The following is a 25,315-nucleotide window of genomic DNA, read 5'->3' on the forward strand; positions in this document are numbered from 1 at the left end:
CAAGGAGATAATATAACAACACTAAGTAGGGACCATCAGCAGATCCTCCACAAAAGTCTCAAAACTCCCATACTACTGAATCTAAGTTCAGCATAAGAAAATCCCCAACTGTGACAATACACAGATACCAGTACAAATTAGGTCAGAAGCTACAGCTCAGAACCTGAGTTGCTCAGAGTGTCTTTGAGACACACAACCTCAGTACAACATCGAAAATCACTAAGTCTATACAATGTTCTGTGAACAGAGTCTCCAGAACTAACAAGAATAATGAGACAAGAGACGATCTTCCAACAAGGGCCAATAAGGGAGATTTAGGCTCGTCTTGTATAGAATACATCCAACCACCAAGCGAGTCTAGACCAGACTTAATACTTCAGGCGAGGTGAGAACACCCTTCCCCCTCGACCATGTGATAGCTCCGTGGACAGTTGCTGCCTAGCAACAGAAGCCAGCAGAGTAACGAGCAAAGAGCGATTATTACAGTAGTTAGACAATCAAGACTTGAACTATGAGCACATAATAATATGTTACATCCTACCTAACAAAAGTAACTAAGACAAATAATAATATAGTCATATATTTACGATTTAGCTGTTATCGCAAATATAAGCAATATAAAATTAGTATATGAAAAGGTAATATACATTATATATATATACATCATATACATTGTAACCCATTCAGGGGTTGCAACACCCCCTCAACACGGCAAACGATCACACTGGGAGTTGCATTAATGTCTTTCACATTATTACTGATTACTCATGTCACTAATACAATTTAATATAAAAACCTAGAGTCACTCTTGTGCCAAGCACTTCCATAATTTCAGTGTCTATATCACTAAGATATGCCCCTAGTACTAGGGCAGTACACAGTATCGTATCTCTGCATACTCGTGGTTATGTACATCAGTGTAGAGACAGGATAGCGTAGACAAGCATGACACGTTGAGGCTCGATCATAGTAGTGGAGACTGCATAATAGTCTTGTGCTATAGACAGGAGATGCCATTCCACTCTTAAGTAGTGGTTGTGGAATGCTATGCAGTATGGACATCTGAGTATGAAACAGCTTAAGGTGTGTAGTGAGGGGAGGGGTCTGCGGCAGGACTGTTCTGCCACGCAATAACATTGCCCACACAACACTACCCACTCAACACTCAGCTTCTGTCTCCTCCCACATATATCACCACTACTGTAAATATATAAATAACATAATTAGACATGACTTGAGTATACATAGTTAACATGGGCTGGAGGGATTAAGTTACTCTACTGAATTTGACATAGCAAGTAACAAAAGGTATTTGGGCATAAAATTATGTTAATTTAATGTAACTGATAATTATTAAGGACGTGACAGAGCGTCAGCAGTTACATTACAATGACCACTTATGTGTTTTATACTAATAGAATAAGGTTGGATTCTGAGTGCCCACCTCATGATCCTAGCATTTTTACTCTTCATAGTGTTTATGTAGGTGAGAGGATTGTGGTCTGAAAAAACGTTAATATTAAATGGGGAAGTGCCCAAATACACGTCAAATGCTCCAAGGACACCACAAGAGCTAGAGCCTCTTTCTCAATAATGGCATAATTTTTCTGGTGTCGTTTGAGCTTAAATGAATAGTAACATATAGGATGGAGAATGTCAGTGGATGTTGACTGTTGGAGCAGCACAGCACCCACTGCATAAACACTCGCATCTGTATGTAAAAAGAAGGGAAGATTGAAATTAGGACTCAACACTGGAGCAGAGGTTTAGGTAAGACACACATGCAACAGTTAGGTATCTTTATTTCGAAACGTTTCGCCTACACAGTAGGCTTCTTCAGTCGAGTACAGCAAAGTTGATAGAAGCAGAAGAGACTTGAAGACGATGTAATCAGTCCATCACCCTTAAAGTTTTGAGGTGGTCAGTCTTTCAGTCTGGAGAAGAGTATAGTTCCATTATCTGGAATAATATGGAGTTGAAGTGATAGGATGGAGCCTTATATAGCACCAGGAGGTGAGACGTAGGTCACTAGTAGAGTAAGAATGTAGACATTGAGAGGTCAGGTCCCTCTCAAATCCAGCCGTTCTCACTAGTAGAGGTTGTTGAAGTGGTTCCAAGTCTGTACCAAGATACCCTTGTGTTGCAGTGTCTGACAGAGTGAACAATAAAATGGTATAAAATACCGACAGGTTGTTTAGGTAAGACACATATGCAACAGTTAGGTATCTTTATTTCGAAACGTTTCGCCTACACAGTAGGCTTCTTCAGTCGAGTACAGCAAAGTTGATAGAAGCAGAAGAGACTTGAAGACGATGTAATCAGTCCATCACCCTTAAAGTTTAAGGGTGATGGACTGATTACATCGTCTTCAAGTCTCTTCTGCTTCTATCAACTTTGCTGTACTCGACTGAAGAAGCCTACTGTGTAGGCGAAACGTTTCGAAATAAAGATACCTAACTGTTGCATATGTGTCTTACCTAAACAACCTGTCAGTATTTTATATCATTTTATTGTTCACTGGAGCAGAGGAAAGCAAACGCTTCAACCTTTTGAACAAATCTGAACAATCACTTGTCCAGATGAACTGAACTTTGCTACTAGTGAACATAGTGAGAGGTGTAGGTGGAGGTGTGTGTGCTGGCTTGCCTGTCACTTGACACACGTGGCAACGTCGCACATGATCAGCTACTGTTTCCTTCATTTTAGGCCAAGTAAAATTTTTTTGCCAGTTTACCAAGTGTCTTCTTGACACCCAAATGTCCTCCTATGGAACTGTTGTGAGCAAAATCAATGGCTTGTTCATGAAATGTAACTGGTAACACTACGAGATACTTGACTGTGGTGGAAACAATATCAGCTGACAACTTACATGTGTTTTTCTCCATCAGTACACCGTTACTATAGTAGTAACAATTATCGAGATCCTTTGGTTCACTCTCAGTAACTGCTATATCTCTCAGTCATTCCAGTGACTGATCAACAAACTGATCCTTGATTAAATCATCATGAGTTAGAAATTTAACGTCAGTTGTGTCCTGACTAGGTCGATGGCACGGGGGAATTGGTGTTAATGATCCGGGGCGCAGAGCATCACTAAACAACATATTCAAACCCAAATCATTGTCATCCACTAACTCAACAGGAGACAGGGATGGTTGTTGAATCTTTGACATAGCTCTAGTAATTGCGCTGAGAGGAAATAAAATAGGCTTCTCTCTACAAGCTTCAATGGCATAATTATCATCAGTGGTATTATCAATCACAAGTGGTTCTTTACATATACCAGCATGAAGGATATCGTTCCCTATTAACAAGTCCACTGACCTGATGGGAAATACACCACTGGATATACCCACTGAAATATAACCAGTATAATAGCTTGTTTCAATGTAAACTTTGTGCAGAGGTACTTTTATAAAAGCCCCACCATAGGCTTCTAACAATACATCTATCTTGCAAAAGATATCATCAGTTATGGGCAGTACATCTTCTCTTAATAACGTGAGATAACTGCCAGTGTCTCTGAAAGTAATTATCTCAGTTAGATGTGATTCGTCAAATCCTACTTTACCTCTCGAAAAGTAAGGACTCATCACTGAACGAATCTTTTCGTCAGATACGCTTTCTGACGCTAGTCATCTATCCTGAGTAATATTATCTAAAACAATGGGATCAGAGGTATTACTAGGATTTTGGAGCCTTTGTTGCTCGGAAGAGGATATGACTTGAGTGGGGGCGCCAGCCACACGACTGCTTCTCGTATCTCTATCTAACTTATAGCAATACTCTCTAGCATGTCCTTTTCTGTTACAATAGGTACATTTAGCTTTCTTCTTCTCGATATCAGATTTCTGTCTAGCCACAGAGACAGATTCAGGATTGTGAGTTTTCCTGGTAAAGGTACGAGAAGTTACAGTAGCAGGTACATCAGGCCGGCAATGAGCAGCTGATATAGGTTGCCAACTTCTAGGACAATTTTTAGTAACCTTGTTTCTCTGTGTTTTAGTATGTACAAGTTTGTGAGAAATCTCGTAATTGTCTGCTAATGCTGCAGTTTCCAGAATATCCGAGGTAGTATGATCGATCAGATATTCTTGTATGTCCGCAGACATGCAGTTGTTAAACTCTTCGTGAAATAACAGCTGAACTAGAGTGTCGTAATTGTTGCACTTGGCAGATCTACACCATCTCTCAAATGCAACTTTTTTCTCACGAGCAAACTCTACACAAGTTTGATCTTGCCGTCGTTGTAACGTACGAAATGCACGTTGATAACTTACAGGCAACAAGTTATATGTCTCTAGAATAGTTTGCTTGACAGCATCTTAACTAATGTACTTGGCAAATGGTAAAGCAGCAGTACAAGTTTGAGCTCTTCCTGTCAAAGCTGTGTGCAACAAGGTAGCCAAGTGCTAACGTGGCCAGTTCATAGCACTTGCCTGGTTCTCAAACACATCAAAATAGGTGTCACTTTCAAAAAACTTAGGAACCATTGATGCAGCTTTCTGCACATTAAATGTGTCCTGTGATCTATCAGTCTGTTGTCTTCCAAGATGAACATTTTCTCTCTGGAAATCTTCGTTCAATTTCCTCTGTGCCGCTATTTGTTCAGTCTGCAACATGATGAGGTGTTCAAACCTCTCAAACTGTTCCTGAGAGATAGGAGTAGGGAAATTAACATGTCTTTCTGGACAGTCCTTAGGTCGGGCACCTCGTCCAACCGTCCCTAGAGAGTCTAGATCTGGTCTAGGATAAGTAGATACAGGTGTAGCATACACGGTACTAGCATGAGGCTGAGTCATACTACCAGTTAGGAGGGAAGGCGTGAGCGAGAACTGAGCTACACTAGGCTCAGACACTTCTGCCGTAGTTGCTCTCTCTTCTACGTCATCAAATAGAGTCATACTTCCTAATTGTGACACTAGGCTTTCTGAATCTGAATCATAATCAGACATCTCTGTATGAGCAGGAAACAATATATCTTTAATTAATGCTCTGATAGTTTCTGCAGTGTAATTCCTGTTATACGTCACACTGAGATATTTGGCTACTCGCCAACACGTCTGAAGTTTTAATGTACTTAACTCAGACAAAGTCAGAGTATCAATTAACTGTTTCACTATGGCATACGTCAGGAAAATAAATGTACTACGAGAGAGTGATTATGAGAAACTATAATGCTAATAGGAATTTTAGTGTTGGTTGTCTTAGAGCTAGAGCTCATAAACAGTATTTCCATCTCCTTGGATCAAGAGACTCAGTCAAGTACATACATCCACCTAGTACGTTGTACAAGACTAAACTCAAAGTCTTCAGATTAGGAAAGTACTCAAAGTGTTTGAATAACTCTGTGATCAAACTGGACAATTTCTCCAACACCTTGGATCAAGAGCCTCCCGGACAGGCCCCGATTTGTTACAAAAAACGCGATTCTAAAAGCTTAGAGATCTCCAGTGAATACTAGAAAGGACTGCCCTTCTAGCATCCAGCCTGTTACTGGGTTTTCGTAACAATTAGTCAGTATCCTTGTCCAATTATCCATTAGAATTCAATAAGAATTATTAGTGCTTCAGGATTACAACTGGTAGGCTATTATCTAGAGAAAATAAAATTTAATAAATTTATTAATTAACCCTTTCAGGGTCTGTCCCATAGATCAACGGCTTCACGTTGAGTGTCCAAACCATAGATCTACGCCAAAATTCTAGCGCCGTCAAATTTAGCGCGAAAACGCTCATAGGCCTACATGTGAGAGAATGGGTCTGCGTGGTGGGTGTGCGCCATAAAAAATCTAGGCGCCCGCATAGCATTGTGGGAACGCCGGCTCAGTTACCCTTGTTCACCATGCCTCGTCGCAAGTCAGCTCTCACTCCCCGGAAAATTGGGACTCTCCTCTTCCTATCTGATAGTTCTGACACTGATGGAAGTGGAAATGAAGACGAATTCTATGGCTTTGACCAGTTAGTGACCGAAAAGAATGACCAGGATATCGATAATAGTGCAGAAAACCCTGACGATCCTCAACCTTCTACCTCTGGTGTGGGCACTCGTGACTCACGGTCGGTTGTTCCTCATCGCAAGAGAAAACTAATATTTTCGCGTGGCCAGGCCTCTGACTTCAGTAATGATGATGATAGTGATGTGGACTGTGATTTTATTGCGCTCGACGATCATTCGAGTAGTGATAGTGAGGATTCATATTCACCAGTGAAGCGTCGGTATGTTCGCCGCCGCATGTGCTCGGGTAGTGTACCCTATGCTGTGCCCAGGGGACGGAGTACATCCCGGAGTACATCCCAGAGTACATCCCGTGGCCCTACACCAGTTTTAGGTAGTGATAGTGAGGATGATGTGGCTACACTTGGCATGGATAGACCACAGGCATCAGTGGATGGTGTTAGTGGTGATGGTAGTGGCACCGCCATGCGTGACTCACCAGGCCACGTTGGGACCCACGCTGCTGACTCGTCAGTTCAAGGACAAAGCGGAGCGCCAGCCACCAGCCCACCACAACCACAACCAGCCTATGATGTCCAGTATCCACCAGCAAACCGTATGTGGGATTGGCAGCAAAATCCCAATTTTGTTCCCAAGCCTCACCACTTTGATGACTCTCAAAGTGGAATTCTACCTACTTGTCCCCTTGGAACCACGGCCAATGAACTGGAATTCTTTGAATTATTCTTTGACCAGCCATTGATGGAAATTATTGTCAGGGAAAGTAATAAGTATTTTGAGTACACCTTGGCAAATACGATCTTATCACCACAGTCAAGACTACACAGGTGGAAAGAGACGACTGTTGCAGAAATGTATTTGCTTTTTGCAACAATAATGCTTATGCCTCACATCTATAAGCATAATATAAAAGCATACTGGTCCACAGATCGGCTAATTTCTACCCCGGTCTTCAGTGAAATCATACCAGTGAACAGGTTTATCTTACTCTTACGTATGTTGCACTTCTCTGACAAAACCAGGCCTGACAGAAGTGACAGGTTATACAAGATTAGAAATGTTTTCATGTATCTCAAACAAAAGTTCAGCATATACTTTTATCCATTCAAGAATCTTGTAATTGACGAGTCTTTGATTTTGTTCAAAGGTAGACTGTCATTCAAGCAGTATATACCGAGCAAGAGGAAACGCTTTGGTATAAAACTGTTTGTACTCTGTGATTGTGACAGTGGCCTGGTGTTGGATATTGTTGTATACACGGGTAGTAAAACATTGAAAGATACCAAGATGTTATTGGGTATCTCAGGTGATGTAGTGAGAAACATGATGGCACCTTATCTTGGTAAGGGGCATACATTATATACCGATAACTGGTACACAAGCCCATTACTCAGTGATTTCATGCGAGTGAACAAGACAGATGTGTGTGGCACAGTGCGTTCTAATTGTAAACATATCCCCAGGCTCAACGCAGGTGCTCGTGGTGATGACGTGCAGGTGTTTAATGCCAATGACATCATGGCATTACGGTGGCATGACAAACGAGATGTCACATTGTTGACAACCATTCACCGTAATGAAATGCAAGACAGTGGCAAAGTTGATCGAGTGACTAATGAACGTATTCGAAAGCCAGTGACAGTGATTGATTATACACAAAACATGCGCTTAGTTGACAAATGTACAACAGTTTTGGTAATCCCGCACCTCCTCCTAACTTCCAAACTACGAATTCTCTGCATTATATTCACACCACACATTGCCCTCAGACATGACATCTCCACTGCCTCCAGCCTTCTCCTCGCTGCAACATTCATCACCCACGCTTCACACCCATATAAGAGCGTTGGTAAAACTATACTCTCATACATTCCCCTCTTTGCCTCCAAGGACAAAGTTCTTTGTCTCCACAGACTCCTAAGTGCACCACTCACTCTTTTTCCCTCATCAATTCTATGATTCACCTCATCTTTCATAGACCCATCTGCTGACACGTCCACTCCCAAATATCTGAATACGTTCACCTCCTCCATACTCTCTCCCTCCAATCTGATATCCAATCTTTCATCACCTAATCTTTTTGTTATCCTCATAACCTTACTCTTTCCTGTATTCACCTTTAATTTTCTTCTTTTGCACACCCTACCAAATTCATCCACCAATCTCTGCAACTTCTCTTCAGAATCTCCCAAGAGCACAGTGTCATCAGCAAAGAGCAGCTGTGACAACTCCCACTTTGTGTGTGATTCTTTATCTTTTAACTCCACGCCTCTTGCCAAGACCCTCGCATTTACTTCTCTTACAACCCCATCTATAAATATATTAAACAACCACGGTGACATCACACATCCTTGTCTAAGGCCTACTTTTACTGGGAAAAAATTTCCCTCTTTCCTACATACTCTAACTTGAGCCTCACTATCCTTGTAAAAACTCTTCACTGCTTTCAGTAACCTACCTCCTACACCATACACTTGCAACATCTGCCACATTGCCCCCCTATCCACCCTGTCATACGCCTTTTCCAAATCCATAAATGCCACAAAGACCTCTTTAGCCTTATCTAAATACTGTTCACTTATATGTTTCACTGTAAACACCTGGTCCACACACCCCCTACCTTTCCTAAAGCCTCCTTGTTCATCTGCTATCCTATTCTCCGTCTTACTCTTAATTCTTTCAATTATAACTACCATACACTTTACCAGGTATACTCAACAGACTTATCCCCCTATAATTTTTGCACTCTCTTTTATCCCCTTTGCCTTTATACAAAGGAACTATGCATGCTCTCTGCCAATCCCTAGGTACCTTACCCTCTTCCATACATTTATTAAATAATTGCACCAACCACTCCAAAACTATATCCCCACCTGCTTTTAACATTTCTATCTTTATCCCATCAATCCCGGCTGCCTTACCGCCTTTCATTTTACCTACTGCCTCACGAACTTCCCCCACACTCACAACTGGCTCTTCCTCACTCCTACAAGATGTTATTCCTCCTTGCCCTATACACGAAATCACAGCTTCCCTATCTTCATCAACATTTAACAATTCCTCAAAATATTCCCTCCATCTTCCCAATACCTCTAACTCTCCATTTAATAACTCTCCTCTCCTATTTTTAACTGACAAATCCATTTGTTCTCTAGGCTTTCTTAACTTGTTAATCTCACTCCAAAACTTTTTCTTATTTTCAACAAAATTTGTTGATAACATCTCACCCACTCTCTCATTTGCTCTCTTTTTACATTGCTTCACCACTCTCTTAACCTCTCTCTTTTTCTCCATATACTCTTCCCTCCTTGCATCACTTCTACTTTGTAAAAACTTCTCATATGCTAACTTTTTCTCCCTTACTACTCTCTTTACATCATCATTCCACCAATCGCTCCTCTTTCCTCTCGCACCCACTTTCCTGTAACCACAAACTTCTGCTGAACACTCTAACACTACATTTTTAAACCTACCCCATATCTCTTCGACCCCATTGCCTATGCTCTCATTAGCCCATCTATCCTCCAATAGCTGTTTATATCTTACCCTAACTGCCTCCTCTTTTAGTTTATAAACCTTCACCTCTCTCTTCCCTGATGCTACTATTCTCCTTGTATCCCATCTACCTTTTACTCTCAGTGTAGCTACAACTAGAAAGTGATCTGATATATCTGTGGCCCCTCTATAAACATGTACATCCTGAAGTCTACTCAACAGTCTTTTATCTACCAATACATAATCCAACAAACTACTGTCATTTCACCCTACATCATATCTTGTATACTTATTTATCCTCTTTTTCTTAAAATATGTATTACCTATAACTAAACCCCTTTCTATACAAAGTTCAATCAAAGGGCTCCCATTATCATTTACACCTGGCACCCCAAACTTACCTACCACACCCTCTCTAAAAGTTTCTCCTACTTTAGCATTCAGGTCCCCTACCACAATTACTCTCTCACTTGGTTCAAAGGCTCCTATACATTCACTTAACATCTCCCAAAATCTCTCTCTCTCCTCTGCATTCCTCTCTTCTCCAGGTGCATACACGCTTATTATGACCCACTTCTCGCATCCAACCTTTACTTTAATCCACATAATTCTTGAATTTACACATTCATATTCTCTTTTCTCCTTCCATAACTGATCATTTAACATTACTGCTACCCCTTCCTTTGCTCTAACTCTCTCAGATACTCCAGATTTAATCCCATTTATTTCCCCCCACTGAAACTCTCCTACCCCCTTCAGCTTTGTTTCGCTTAGGGCCAGGACATCCAGCTTCTTTTCATTCATAACATCAGCAATCATCTGTTTCTTGTCATCCGCACTACATCCACGCACATTTAAGCATCCCAGTTTTATAAAGTTTTTCTTCTTCTCTTTTTTAGTAAATGTCTACAGGAGAAGGGGTTACTAGCCCATTGCTCCTGGCATTTTAGTCGCCTCATACGACACGCATGGCTTACAGAGGAAAGATTCTTTTCCACTTCCCCATGGACAATAGAAGAAATAAAGAAGAACAAGAGCTATTTAGAAAAAGGAGAAAAACCTAGATGTATGTATATATATATGCATGTGCGTGTCTGTGAAGTGTGACCAAAGTGTAAGTAGGAGTAGCAAGATATCCCTGTTATCTAGCGTGTTTATGAGACACAAAAAGAAACCAGCAATCCTACCATCATGCAAAACAGTTACAGGTTTTTGTTTCACAGTCATCTGGCAGGACGGTAGTACTTCCCTGGGTGGTTGCTGTCTACCAACCTACTACCTATAATTATATTACTAATATTAATTTTTACTGTATACTACAGTAGAGCCCCTGTGTTCACTGATTCAGTTGCCATGGTTTCAGTTATCCACTGTTTACTGTGGCCCAAAAATATCTCTTTAATTTTGCATAATAATTGCCCCATAGAGCAAAGGTAGAGAAGCTGGCAATTCTTCAAAGTCTAAGAGAATCCGTGAAGTGCTTTCCATCAGGAAAAAAGTGATAATTCTCCACTTATTGTGCATAATTTATCAACTAAACCTTATAATAGGTATGTATAGGACTTATACATAGGGTTTGCTCCTATCCGCGGTTTCCGTATCCACGGCAGGTTCTTGGAACATATCCCCCGCAGATATGGGTGTCCTACTGTATATCCTTCACAACACTGAAATACTGTATGTATAATGGGGTTGTTTATTTATTTTTTATTAATGTATAAAATTTTTTTAATATGTCAATATATTTTAAGGTTGGCTCAGCTGAAGAACATGAAGTAGAAGTCACTGGTACTTCATATGATCTTCAGGGTCTTAGCCAATTTACGGAGTACAGTGTGTGGCTTGTAGCTGTTAATGCTAATGGTGCTGGTGATGCAACCCATGAAGTGACTGCCAGAACATTTTCGGATATTCCTTCAAAAGAACCTCAAAATGTGACTGTTGAGGCAGCTAGCTCAAGAGTAAGCTTATATGTATTGTTTATTATGAATGAAGTGAAGGTTCATATACACACTTTTTGGTAAATTTTTAATTTTATGTGTAATTATTATTTTACTTTGCAAAATATTTAAATAAAATTAAGTAAACAACATGCTGTAATTTTTTCAGAGTCTTATCATTAGGTGGGAGCCACCCCCTACAGAGCACCAAAATGGTGTTATTACTGGGTACAAGATACGTTACAAGGAAAAAGGAAAAACTGGCTCCACTAAAACAAAGACAACAGATGGAAACAGAAGACTCTTTGCACTCACAGATCTCAAGAGGAGCACTCAGTACTCCATTAAGGTTAGCTCTTCTGCACCTCTAATATGTTCCTTATTTTTCATATTAGTGTTTAAAATTTTTGCTTTTATTGCTCTCAACATTTAAGAAAATGTCTTGAAACATTACTCAAAAGGGAAGACCTTTCATTTTTCAATTCCCTGGCTGAGGGGAGACCTTGTTGTTTTATAAAACAATCCTCCTACCATATTGTATAATTTTCAGTTACTTTAAATGTATTCTTAATCTTGTAGCTGTACTGCATTTGGGTATGATTAACCCTTAAACGTTCCAAACATATATATACGCTCACTCGTGCAGCACCCCAAATATTTTGAAAAAAAAACAAAAAAAAGATTCATAGAAAAAAAAAACACATTTTTTAAGTGTTTTAGAATAAAAAAAAAAATTAGGGTCAGTACTTACAGAGATATGAGACAGAGAAGTTGGCACTGGATGCTCATGTGACGGCAACATGAAGTCCTGCTGCTTGCAGAAGTGTTGCCGATATACTTTTCCACTAGCAGTGGAGAGACACTCATCTTACACCGTGCTTCAAGGAGTTTCATATATACTCCAGCATTTCTAAAACATTGCTGGGACCTGGTGAAAAAGGTGAAAATCATTTCTTATTTATAAGTACATTTTTCTTATTTAAAAACCCACAACAAAAAAATTGGGGTGGTGTTTTGGGGGATGGAACAGATTAATGTTATTTCAGTTAATTTCAATGAGGAAAATTGATTTGATATACGAGCAAATTGAGTTACGAGCTCGGTCACAGAACGAATTAAACTCATAAGTCAAGGTACCACTGTAATTGCAAAAAGTTACTTAAAACTCATTTTTGTCATACAGTCCCAGCTTTGTCCACTGTTTTACCAATGAAGAAATATTTCATGATATCTCTTGAGTTAGCATTTGTTTGTGAATAATAATAATAATAATAATAGGTTGGTAGGTTCGAAGACAGCAGCCACCCAGGGAGGTACTACCGTCCTGCCAAGTGAGTGTAAAACGAAAGCCTGTAATTGCTTTACACGATGGTAGGATTGCTGGTGTCTTTTGTCTGACTCATAAATATGCAAGATTACAGGTACATCTTGCTACTTCTACTTACACTTAGGACACACTACACATACATGTACAAGCATATACAGTGGTCCCTCAATAATCGTCCGGCCTGAAAGTCGTCCATTTTGGAAATAGTCCCATTATTTCGTCTAAACATTGGCTCGCAAATGGTCCGTTAACTCGCTAATCGTCCTTCGTCCGGGACAGGTACTCACGCTCTGAGCCGCCTGGGCCTGCCTTCCCAGCCAGTGTGCCATTGTTTACCAGTGAGTGACGGTCCCCTCACATGCTCCTACGAAATATTTCATAATATTCCATTGATTTTAGTGCTTGCAAGTGCTAAATAAGCTACCATGGCTCCAAAGAAAGCTTCTAGTGCCAGCCTTTTGGTAAAGAATGTGAGAAACACATAATTTATGAAAAAGTTTGTAGAAAAATACAAAGATGGTGGTGGTAGAGTGGAAGCAGTTGTGATAGTGGTTGATGAACATAAGAACATAAGAAAGGAGGATCACTGCAGCAGGCCTGTTGGCCCATGCTCGACAGGTCCTTTACAATTCATCCCACTAACGAAACATTTTCCCAACCCAGTCCTCAATGCTACCCAAGAAAAAAACTCTGATAACTCTATCCACTCATTTGCAAGTCCCAAATGAGCTTATTGCTTGCTACCCAAGCAATAAGCTCAGGTGCAAGTCCGACTCAAATCCAACCCCGTTCCACTCATCAACTACCCCTATTGCCAATGTTCATTTATACATTTTATTAGTGCTTTACATTTATTTGGCATTTTTTTCTGCATGTAAATCTATATTTATGCTAGGGAAGTGACCCCTGAAGTGACCTAGAGTCCTTATGGAGGGGGATTCCCCTTCCAAACAATAACCTCTCTTCCCTCTCTCCTCCTCCCTCTCTTCCATTCATCAACAACAGCCTTCAATAAAGGTAACTGTCATGTTGAATGTTCATTCTTTTGTGCATGTAAATCTATCTTTTAGGTAAAAAAAAAAATTGTTGTTGATACTCCTGGGTGTCTGGAACGAATTAATTGGATTTACATTATTTCTTATGGGGAAAATTGATTCGAAAATCGTCTATTTCGATAATAGTCCCACTTCCAGGAATGGATTAAGGACAATAATTGAGGGACCACTGTATATACACACACCTTTGTGTGTATATACACAAAGGGGTGTGTACATACAGGGTGTCTTCATTGTGGACATTTCGCCATCCAGTGGCTGGCTGGATGGCGAAACGTCTACGATAGGGATGCCCGGGTGTTGCGCATGTGTCTTAATCTCATCTTCTCAGTGTTATATACCATTCTTGTACTACTACTACTACTACCACCACCTCTTCCTGTCTATATATAGTCGTCCTGCTCCACTTCTGGTTAGTGTGACTTTGTAAATGGTCCAAGTAGGACCGAAACGTCGTCGTAAGCTTCTCTCTTTTATGTGCGGATTATTTGTGTATCGTTCCAGTCACGGTATTGTGCTTTTTTTTTTGTTATTTATGAGATATAAGCAACTATTGGCAGAAAAGTGGGTTGGTGCAAGTATGAGTAGTGGGGGGGTTGAAGAGGGTTGGAACAGTTTTAAAAATGCAGTATTAGAATGTGGAGCAGAAATTTGTGGTTACAGGAGGGTGGGTGCAGGAGGAAAGAGGAGTGATTGGTGGAATGATGAAGTAAAGGGTGTGATAAAAGAGAAAAAATTAGCTTATAAGAGGTTTTTACAAAGCAGAAGTGTTATAAGAAGAGTAGAGTATATAGAGAGTAAAAGAAAGGTGAAGAGAGTGGTGAGAGTGCAAAAGGAGAGAAGATCATAGAGTGGGAGAGGAACTGTCAAGAAATTTTAATGAAAATAAGAAAAAATTTTGGAGTGAGTTAAACAAGTTAAGAAAGCCTAGAGAACGAATGGATTTGTCAGTTAAAAACAGAGTAGGGGAGTTAGTAGATGGGGAGATGGAGGTATTGGGTAGATGGCAAGAATATTTTGAGGAACTTTTAAATGTCAATGAAGAAAGGGAGGCAGTAATTTCATGCACTGGCCAGGGAGGTATGCCATCTTTTAGGAGTGAAGAAGAGCAGGATGTGAGTGTGGGGGAGGTGCATGAGGCATTATATAGAATGAAAGGGGGTAAAGCAGCTGGAACTGACAGGATCATGACAGATATGTTAAAAGCAGGGGGGGATGTAGTGCTGGAGTAGTTGGTATTTTTGTTTAATAAATGTATGAAAAAGGGGAAGGTACCTAGGGATTGGCAGAAAGCATGTATTGTTCCTTTATATAGAGGGAAGGGGGATAAAAGAGAGTGTAAAAATTATAGAGGAATAAGTTTATTGAGCATACCAGGAAAAGTGTACAGTAGGGTTATTATTGAAAATATTAGAGGTAAGACAGAATGTAGGATTGTGGATGAGCATGGAAGTTTTAGAGTGGGTAGGGGATGTGTAGATCAAGTGTTTACATTGAAGCATATATGTGAACAGTATTTAGATAAAGGTAGAGAAGTTTTTATTGCATTTATGGATTTAGAAAATGCATATGATAGAGTGGATAGGAGAGCAATGTGGCAGATGTTGTAAGTACAGTGGTTCCTCGATAATAGTTGGGCGTGATAGTTGTCCTTTTTGGAAATCGTCGTGTTATATTAGTCCAAACATTGGCTCGCAAATGGTCGGTTGACTCGCCAATCGTCATTCGTCCTGGACGCGTACTCACAGCTCTGAGCCACCTCGGCCTCCCTTCCCAGCCTGTGTGGCATTGTTTACAAGTGTGGCATTGTTTACCAGTGAGCGATGGTCCCCTCACGTGTTCATACGAAATATTTCATAACACAGTGGACCCTCGCCTTACGATGGCATCGCGTTACGTTAAATCTGCCATACGATACATTTTAACGCAAAAATTTTGCCTCGCCTCATGCTAAAAAACTCGCCTCACGTGATTCGTCTGGGACGCGTCCCACGCATGGCCTCAGCTGCCCCGTGTGAGCCAGTGTTTACAAGCCTACCAGTGTGTTTGCATCCAGGCATACGTTTGGTACATTTCATATTATCACAGTGTTTTTAGTGATTGTACCTGCAAAATAAGTCACCATGGGCCCCCAAGAAAGCTTCTAGTGCCAACCCCTTGGGAAAAAGGGTGAAAATTACCATGGAAATGAAGAAAGAGATAATTGCTAAGTGCGAAAGTGGAGTGCGTGTCTCGGAGCTGGCCACGTTGTATACCAAACCCCAATCAACCATCGATACCATCGTGGCCAACAAAATGGCAATCAAGGAAGCTGTTCTTGCAAAAAGTGCAAGTTTGTTTTCGAAACAGAGATCACAAGTACTCGAAGATGTTGAGAGACTGTTATTGATGTGGATAAACGAAAAACAGATAGCAGGAGATAGCATCTCTCAAGCGATCATATGTGAAAAGGCTAGGAAGTTGCATGACGATTTAATTAGAAAAATGCCTGCAACTAGTGGTGATGTGAGTGAATTTAAGGCCAGCAAAGGTTGGTTTGAGAGTTATGAATCGTAGTGGCATACATAGTGTGATAAGGCATGGTGAGGCTGCCAGTTCGGACCACAAAGCGGCTGAAAAATATGTGCATGAATTCAAGGAGTACATAGACAGTGAAGAATTAAAACCTGAACAAGTGTTTAATTGTGACGAAACAGGCCTGTTTTGGAAGAAAATGCCAAGCAGGACCTACATTACTCAGGAGGAAAAGGCACTCCCAGGACATAAGCCTATGAAAGACAGGCTTACTCTTCTGATGTGTGCTAATGCTAGTGGTGATTGCAAAGTGAAGCCTTTATTGGTGTATCAATCTGAAACTCCCAGAGCGTTCAGGCAAAATAATGTCATCAAGGCTAATTTGTGTGTGATGTGGAGGGCAAACAGTAAGGCATGGGTCACTAGGGACCTTTCCTATGACTGGTTACACCATGCATTTGCCCTCCACTGTGAAAAATTACCTAATGGAAAAGAAATTGGACCTTAAGTGCCTCCTGGTATTAGACAATGCCCCTGGTCATCCTTCAGACTTGGCAGAGCGACTTTCTAGGGACATGAGCTTCATTAAGGTCAAGTTTTTGCCTCCTAATACCACTCCTCTCCTTCAGCCCATGGACCAGCAGGTCATTTCAAACTTCAAAAAACTCTACACAAAAGCTATGTTTCAAAAGTGCTTTGAAGTGACCTCAGACACTATTGACTCTAAAGGAGTTTTGGAAAGATCACTTTAGCATCCTCAGTTGTGTAAACCTTATAGGTATGGCTTGGGAGGGAGTGACTAAGAGGACCTTGAACTCTGCTTGGAAGAAACTGTGGCCACAATGTGTAGAAGAAAGGGATCTTGAAGGGTTTGGGGCTAACCCTGAGAAGCCTATGCCAGTTGTGGAATCCATTGTGGCATTGGGGAAGTCCTTGGGGTTGGAGGCTAGTGGGGAGGATGTGGAGGAGGACAATGAAGAACTAACCACTGAAGAGCTGCAAGATCAACTTCAACAGTAAGAGGCCAGACCTGAGGAAACTGCTTCAGAGGAGGGGAGAGAGAAATTGAGGAAGTTGCCTACTTCAAAGATTAAGGAAATGTGCGCAAAGTGGGTTGAACTGCAAACCTCTGCGGATGAAAATCACCCTGACACAGCTACTGGAAGCCGTGCTGGTGACTATTACAATGACACTGTTATGGCCCATTTTAGGAAAGTCTTAAAGGAACAGGAGTACAGGCCTCTATGGACAGATATGTTGTGCAACAGAGGTCCAGTGACTCTCAAGAAGGGAACTAAGCCCAGAAAAGGACTTGATACCTCAAGTTCTAATGGAAGGGGATTCCCCTTCTAAACAATAACAACTTCCACACTCCCCTCCTCCCATCCCATCAGTCATCACCAGATCTTCAATAAAGGTAAGTGTCATGTATTGTATTCTTAGTAGAGTGCATGTCTTCTTAAGTTTATGTGTATTAAAATTAATATTTCATGCAGTAAAATTTTTTTTTTTTTCATACTTTGTGGTGTCTTGCACGGATTAATTTGATTTCCGTTACTTCTTATGGGGAAAATTAATTCGCCATACAATAATTTCGTCTTACGATGAGCTCTAATGAACAGATTAATATCATAAGGCGGGGGTCCACTGTATTCCATTCATTTTAGTGCTTGCAAGTGCTAAATAAGCTACCATGGCACCAAAGAAAGCTTCTAGTGCCAAACCTTTGGTAAAGAAGGTGGGAAATACGATTGAATTTAAGAAAAACATTATTGAACAATATGAAAGTGGCATACGTTTGGCCGAACTTGCCGGGATGTATAACAAATCCTGTACAACCATATCTTCCATTGTGGCCAAGAAAAAGGAAATCAAGGAAGCTGTTGTTGCAAAGGGGGTAAATATGCTGACAAAAATGAGATCACCAGTACTCGAAGAGGTTGAGAAGTTATTATTGGTGTGGATATATGAGAAACAATTAGCAGGAGATAGTCTTATGACGTCGATTATTTGTGAAAAGGCTAGGCAGTTGCATGACGATCTGGTAATGAAATTGCCTGCAACGAGTACTGATATTGGTGAATTTAAGGCCAGCAAAGGCTGGTTTGAGAGATTTAAGAACCATAGTGGCATACACAGTGTGATAAGGCATGGTGAGGTTGCCAGTTCAGACAAAATTGCAGCTACAAAATTCATAAGTGAATTCAAGGAGTACATAGAGGCTGAAGGACTGAAACCTGAACAAGTGTTCAGTTGTGACGAAACAGGCCTCTTTTGGAAGAAAATGCCAAAGAGGACCTACATTACTCAGGAGGAAAAGGCATTACCAGGACACAAGCCTATGAAAGACAGGCTGACGCTCATGTTCTGTGCTAATGCTAGTGGGGATTTCAAAGTGAAGCCGTTACTAGTGTACCATTCTGAAAATCCCAGAGTGTTCAGGAAAAGCAATGTTATGAAGAGTAAATTGTGTGTGTTTTGGAGATCTGATAATAAGGCATGGGTCACAAGGGACATTTTCGTCGAGTGGTCCAATGAAGTGTTTGGCCCTAGTGTTAAGAATTATCTCCTGGAAAAGAAATTGGATCTCAAGTGCCTGCTAGTAATGGACAATGCACCTGCTCATCCTCCACTTGGATGACCGAATTCTGCAGGAGTTTGGGTTCATCACAGTAAAGTTCTTGCCCCCGAATACCACTCCTCTCCTCCAGCCCATAGACCAGCAGGTCATTTCAAACTTTAAACAACTCTACACCAAAGCAATGTTTCAAAGGTGCTTTAATGTGACCTCAGACACTCACTTGACCCTAAGAGAGTTTTGGAAAGAACAATTCAGCATCCTCCATTGCATAAGCCTTATAGGTAAGGCTTGGGAGGGAGTGACTACCAGGGCTTTGAACTGTGCTTGGAGAAAACTGCGACCAGATTGTGTCCACAAGAGGAATTTTTGAAGGGTTTGTGGCTGACTCTGATGAGCCTATGTCATTTGTGAACTCTATTGTGGCATTGGGGAGTTCCATGGGGTTGGATGTGAGTTTGGAGGATGCAGAAGAGTTGGTGGAGGACCACAATGAAGAACTAACCACTGAAGAGCTGTAAGAGCTTCAGCAGGAACAGCAACAGATTGCAGCTCAGAATCTTGCTGCAGAGGAGAAGGAAGAGAGATGGAAGAAAGTGCCTTCTTCAGAAATTAAGGAGATTTTTGAAATGTGGGGTAGGATGGAAAGATTTATGGGGAAACATCACCCTGAGAAGGATGTTGCAAGCCATATCGGCAACTTGTACAGTGACAGAGTCTTGGCCCATTTTAGGGAAGTTTTAAAGAGACACTAGAAACAGAGCTCTCTGGACACTTCTTTTGTGAGACAGGACTCCAGTGACTCTCAAGCTGGTCCTAGTGACATTAAGAAACAGAGAAGAGAAGTAACCCCAGAAAAGGATTTGGTACCTGAGGTGTTGATGGAAGGGGATTCCCCTTCCAAACAGTAACTAATCCAATGTCTCTCCTCCTCCAGTCTTCCATACACTAAGAAGAATTGCCAATAAAGGTAAGTGTTATGCTGTTAATGTTTCATTCATCATGTCCCATTGTATTGTTTATGTACTACATCTATATTTCATGTAAAAATTTTTTTTGTTTTAATACTTCTGAGTGTCAGGAACGGATTAATTGTATTTACATTATTTCTTATGGGGAAAATTTATTCGAAAATTGTCTTTTTTGATAATCATCACACTTCTAGGAATGGATTAACGACGATAAACGAGGGACCACTGTACATATATGGAATAGGTGGTAAGTTACTGAATGCTGTAAAGAGTTTTTATGAGGATAGTGAGGCTCAGGTTAGGGTGTGTAGAAGAGAGGAGACTACTTCCCAGTAAAGGTGGGTTTTAGACAGGGATGTGTAATGTCACCATGGTTTTTTTTTTTTTTTTATTAGCACACTGGCTGATTCCCACCAAGGCAGGGTGGCTCGAAAAAGAAAAACTTTCACCATCATTCACTACATCACTGTCTTGCCAGAAGGGTGCTTTACACTACAGTTTTTAAACTGTGACATTAACACCCCTCCTTCAGAGTGCAGGCACTGTACTTCCCATCTCCAGGACTCAAGTCCGGCCTGCCGGTTTCCCTGAATCCCTTCATAAATGTTACTTTGCTCACACTCCAACAGCACGTCAAGTATTAAAAACCATTTGTCTCCATTCACACCTATCAAACATGCTCACGCATGCCCGCTGGAAGTGCAAGCCCCTCGCACACAAAACCTCCTTTACCCCCTCCCTCCAACCTTTCCTAGGCCAACCCCTACCCCGCCTTCCTTCCACTACAGACTGATACACTCTTGAAGTCATTCTGTTTCGCTCCATTCTCTCTACATGTCCGAACCACCTCAACAACCCTTCCTCAGCCCTCTGGACAACAGTTTTGGCAATCCCGCACCTCCTCCTAACTTCCAAACTACGAATTCTCTGCATTTTATTCACACCACACATATCCCTCAGACATGACATCTCCACTGCCTCCAGCCTTCTCCTCGCTGCAACATTCATCACCCATGCTTCACACCCATACAAGAGCGTTGGTAAAACTATACTCTCATACATTAAACTCTTTGCCTCCAAGGACAAAGTTCTTTGTCTCCACATATTCCTAAGTGCACTGCATACCCTTTTCCCCTCATTAATTCTATGATTCATCTCATCTTTCATAGACCCATCCGCTGACACGTCCACTCCCAAATATCTGAATATATTCACCTCCTCCATACTCTCTCCCTCCAATCTGATATCCAATCTTTCATCTTTCATCACCTGATCTTTTTGCTATCCTCATAACCTTGCTCTTTCCTGTACAGTGGACCCTTAACCAGCGATGGCATCGATTAACGATAAATCTGACTAGCGATACATTTTAACGCAAAAATTTTGCCTCGACTAGCGCTTAAAAACCCGACCAGCGCTATTCGTTCCGTACCATACGTGTCCACTTTGGCCTGAGCGCGCCTCACTTGTCCCTTGGGTGCCAGTGTTTACAAGCCAGCCAGCCACCGCGGTCGCTTCCAAACATACAACAACTGGAACGTTTCATATTATCACAGCCTTTGTAGTGATTGCACCTGCAAAATAAATCACCATGGACCCCAAGAAAGCTTCTAGTGCCAACCCTACAGCAAAAAGGGTGAGAATTACTACGGAGATGAAGAAAGAGATCATTGCTAAGTATGAAAGTGGAGTGCCTGTCTCTGAGCTGGTCAGGTTGTATAATAAACCCCAATCAACCATCGCTACTATTGTGGGTAAGAAAACGGCAATCAAGGAAGCTGTTCTTGCCAAAGGTGCAGCTGCTGCTGCACCACAGTCAGCTGTTGTTGTTGGTGCACCACCATCAGCTGTATTACTCGAAGATGTGGAGAGAGTGTTGTTGGTGTGGCTTAACGTGAAACAATTACCAAGAAACGATTAACCCCGGAGGGTTAGCCACCCAGGATAACCCAAGAAAGTCAGTGCATCATCGAGGACTGTCTAACTTATTTCCATTGGGGTCCTTAATCTTGTCCCCCAGGATGCGACCCACAACAGTTGACTAACACCCAGGTGAACAGGAAAAAATGCCTGGAACTAGTGCTCATATTGGTGAGGTTAGTGGGGAGGATGTGGAAGAGTTGGTGGAGGAGGACAATGAAGAACAAACTACTGATGAGCTGCTAGATCATCTTCAACAGTAAGTGGCCACACCTGAGGAAACTGCTTTGGGTTGCATCATCGAGGACTGTCTAACTTATTTCCATTGGGAGAGAGAAATTGAAGAAGTTGCCTACTTCAAAGATTAAGGAAATGTGTGCAATGTGGCTTAAAGTGCAAAAGATTAAGGAAATGTGTGCCTTTTTTTTTTGATGAAAATCACCCTCACACACCTATTGCAAGCCGTGCTGGTGACTATTACACTGACAATGTTGTGAAACACTTTAGGATAAAGGAACGAGAGGTACAGGCCTCTATGGACAGATATGTTGTGCGACAGAAGTCCAGTGACTCTGAAGCTGGTCCTAGTGGCATTAAAAGAACAAGGGAAGTAACCCCAGAAAAAGACTTGCTACCTCAAGTGCTAATGAAAGGGGATTTCCCTTCTAAACACTAACAAGATCAACGGTCTCCCCTCCTCCCATCCCATCAATCATCACCAGATCTTCAATAAAGGTAAGTGTCATGTAACTGTGCATGTCTTCTTCAGTTTGTGTGTATTAAAATTAATATTTCATGTGGTAAAAATTTTTTTTTTCAATACTTTGGAGTGTCTTGCACGGATTAATTTGATTTCCATTATTTCTTATGGGGAAAATTAACTTGACTAACGATTATTTCGATTAACGATGAGCTCTCAGGAACGGATTAATATCGCTGGTTGAGGGTCCACTGTATTTACTTTTAATTTTCTTCTTTTACATACCCTACCAAATTCATCCACCAACCTCTGCAACTTCTCTTCAGAATCTCCCAAGAGCACAGTGTCATCAGCAAAGAGCAGCTGTGACAACTCCCACTTTATGTGTGATTCTTTATCTTTTAACTCCACACCTCTTGCCAGGACCCTCGCATTTACTTCTCTTACAACCCCATCTATAAATACATTAAACAACCACGGTGACATCACACATCCTTGTCTAAGGCCTACTTTTACTGGGAAATAATCTCCCTCTTTCCTACATACTCTAACTTGAGCCTCACTATCCTCATAAAAACTCTTCACTGCTTTCAGTAACCTACCTCCCATACCATACACCTGCAACATCTGCCACATTGCCCCCTTATCCACCCTGTCATATGCCTTTTCCAAATCCATAAATGCCACAAAAACCTCTTTAGCCTTATCTAAATGCTGTTCACTTATATGCTTCACTGTAAACACCTGGTCCACACACCCCCTACCTTTCCTAAAGCCTCCTTGTTCATCTGCTATCCTATTCTCCATCTTACTCTTAATTCTTTCAATAATAACTCTACCATACACTTTACCAGGTATACTCAACAGACTTATCCCCCTATAATTTTTGCACTCTCTTTTGTCCCCTTTGCCTTTATACAAAGGAACTATGCATGCTCTCTGCCAATCCCTAGGTACCATGGTTGTTTAATATATTTATAGATAGGGTTGTAATAGAAGTAAATGATTGAGGTATATGTGGAGACAAAAAACGTTATCTATGGAGACAAAGAAGGGAATGTACGAAAGTATAGTAGTACCAACACTTTTATATGGGTGTGAAGCTTGGGTTGTAAATGCTGCAGCAAGGAGGTGGTTGGAGGCAGTGGAGATATCCTGTCTAAGGGCAATGTGTGGTGTAAATATAATGCAGAAAATTCTGAGTGTGGAAATTAGGTGAAGGTGTGGAGTTACTAAAAGTATTAGTCAGAGGGCTGAAGAGGGGTTGTTAAGGTGGTTTGATCATTTAGAGAGAATGGATCAAAGTAGAATGACATGGAGAGTGTATAAATCTGTAGGAGAAGGAAGGCGGGGTAGGGGTCGTCCTCGAAAAAGTTGGAGGGAGGGGGTAAGGAGGTTTTGTGGTCAAGGGGCTTGGACTTCCAGCAAGCGTGTGTGAGCGTGTTAGATAGGAGTGAATGGAGACGACTGGTATTTGGGACCTGACGAGCTGTTGGAGTGTGAGCAGGGTAATATTTAGTGAAGGGATTCAGGGAAACCAGTTATTTTTATACAGTATAGCCGGACTTGAGTCCTGGAAATGGGAAGTACAATGCTTGCACTTTAAAGGAAGGGTTTGGGATATTGGCAGTTTGGAGGGATTTGTTGTATATCTTTAAATGTATATACTTCTAAACTGTTGTGTTCTGAGCACCTCTGCAAAAACAGTGATTATGTGTGAGTGAGGTGAAAGTGTTGAATGATGATGAAAGTATTTTATTTTTGGGGATTTTCTTTCCTTTTTGGGTCACCCTGCCTCGGTGGGAGACGGCCGACTTGTTAAAAAAAATAATAATAATAATAATAATACAGTGGACCCCCGGATTAAGACATCATCGGAATAAGTAATATTCGGAATCAGTAACGTTTTTGCATCAAAATATTGGCTCAGTGAATTTCACTGAACTTGGTATAAGTCATTTGTGTCAGGGCCTGAGTGGCCCTGACACTCCATGTACAGCCAGTGTGCCATTGTTTACCAGCCAGTGAGGACGATTCCATGCGTTCATATGATACATTTTGTATTATTCCATTCTTTTTAGTGTTTGTAACTGCTAAATAAGCCACCATGGGCCCAAAGAAAGCTTCAAGTGCCAGCCAGCCCTTTGGTAAAGGGCTGAGAGAGGAGGGAGAATGTGCGTTTTTCAGTGAGTCTTCAATATGTACGATACTAAAGCAGCAGGAGTCTATAAAGGCTATAGCGCCTGCCAGCGATAAAGTGTAGCATTAACAGTGTAGCAAGTAAGCTAAGCGATTAATCGGTAGAAAAAGGACAGCACGAAACTGACTCCTCCATTGTTGTTGGAGGTATAGGGCTACTGACTAACACCGCCACCTCTGCTGCCGCCTTCACCACCACTACGTAAGGCTTATCTTTCAGTGGCCCTTATACACCCAACAACAAACAACACACCACCACTCGTGACATTCTTAATGCCATATTTTATTCATTCTAGAGTATATATCATGTTTCTGTGTTATTAATATTGTTTATTATGTCATCTTAGATGAATTGTGCTAGATAAATAAGCCATAGAGCTGATGTTAGTGTCATATTGAAGGACTATCTTTTCCTGTCTCCCAACACAATTCCTAACATACTCCAGACACAGACCTCTCTGGAACACTTTTTTGAGCAACAGGGGTCCAGTGACTCTCAAGCTGGTCCTAATGGCATTAAAAACAAAGGAAGGAAGTAACACTGGATAAGGACTTGGTACCTGAAGTCTTTATGGAAGGGGATTCCCCTTCCAAACCCCTCAAGGAAGGTTCCTTGATGTTGGTGAGGGGCTCTTGATTTAGGGAATTGGATCTGTGC

General features: G+C 41.2%; 1 protein-coding gene and 1 long non-coding RNA gene across 6 annotated transcripts in view; one reads left to right on the forward strand and one right to left on the reverse strand.

Annotated features, from left to right (window-relative positions):
• fra (neogenin protein frazzled) overlaps positions 1–25,315 on the forward strand; it is a 195,756-nt gene that overhangs the window by 21,875 nt on the left and 148,566 nt on the right. For all 5 annotated transcript variants that reach the window (XM_070095374.1, XM_070095369.1, XM_070095391.1 and 2 more), the window contains exons 4-5: positions 11,205–11,414; positions 11,563–11,742. In XM_070095374.1, the coding sequence (XP_069951475.1) occupies positions 11,205–11,414; positions 11,563–11,742 (390 nt within the window). The remainder of the gene's footprint in view (positions 1–11,204; positions 11,415–11,562; positions 11,743–25,315) is intronic.
• On the reverse strand, positions 391–24,850 carry LOC138854140 (uncharacterized). Its single transcript, XR_011393344.1, has 3 exons — positions 24,786–24,850; positions 12,145–12,321; positions 391–1,200 (listed from the first exon to the last, which is right to left on the reverse strand). It is a non-coding gene; the product is annotated as an uncharacterized lncRNA (long non-coding RNA).

This window comes from Cherax quadricarinatus, chromosome 4 (assembly GCF_038502225.1).
Source record: "Cherax quadricarinatus isolate ZL_2023a chromosome 4, ASM3850222v1, whole genome shotgun sequence".
Classification (NCBI taxonomy): Eukaryota; Metazoa; Arthropoda; class Malacostraca; order Decapoda; family Parastacidae; genus Cherax; species Cherax quadricarinatus.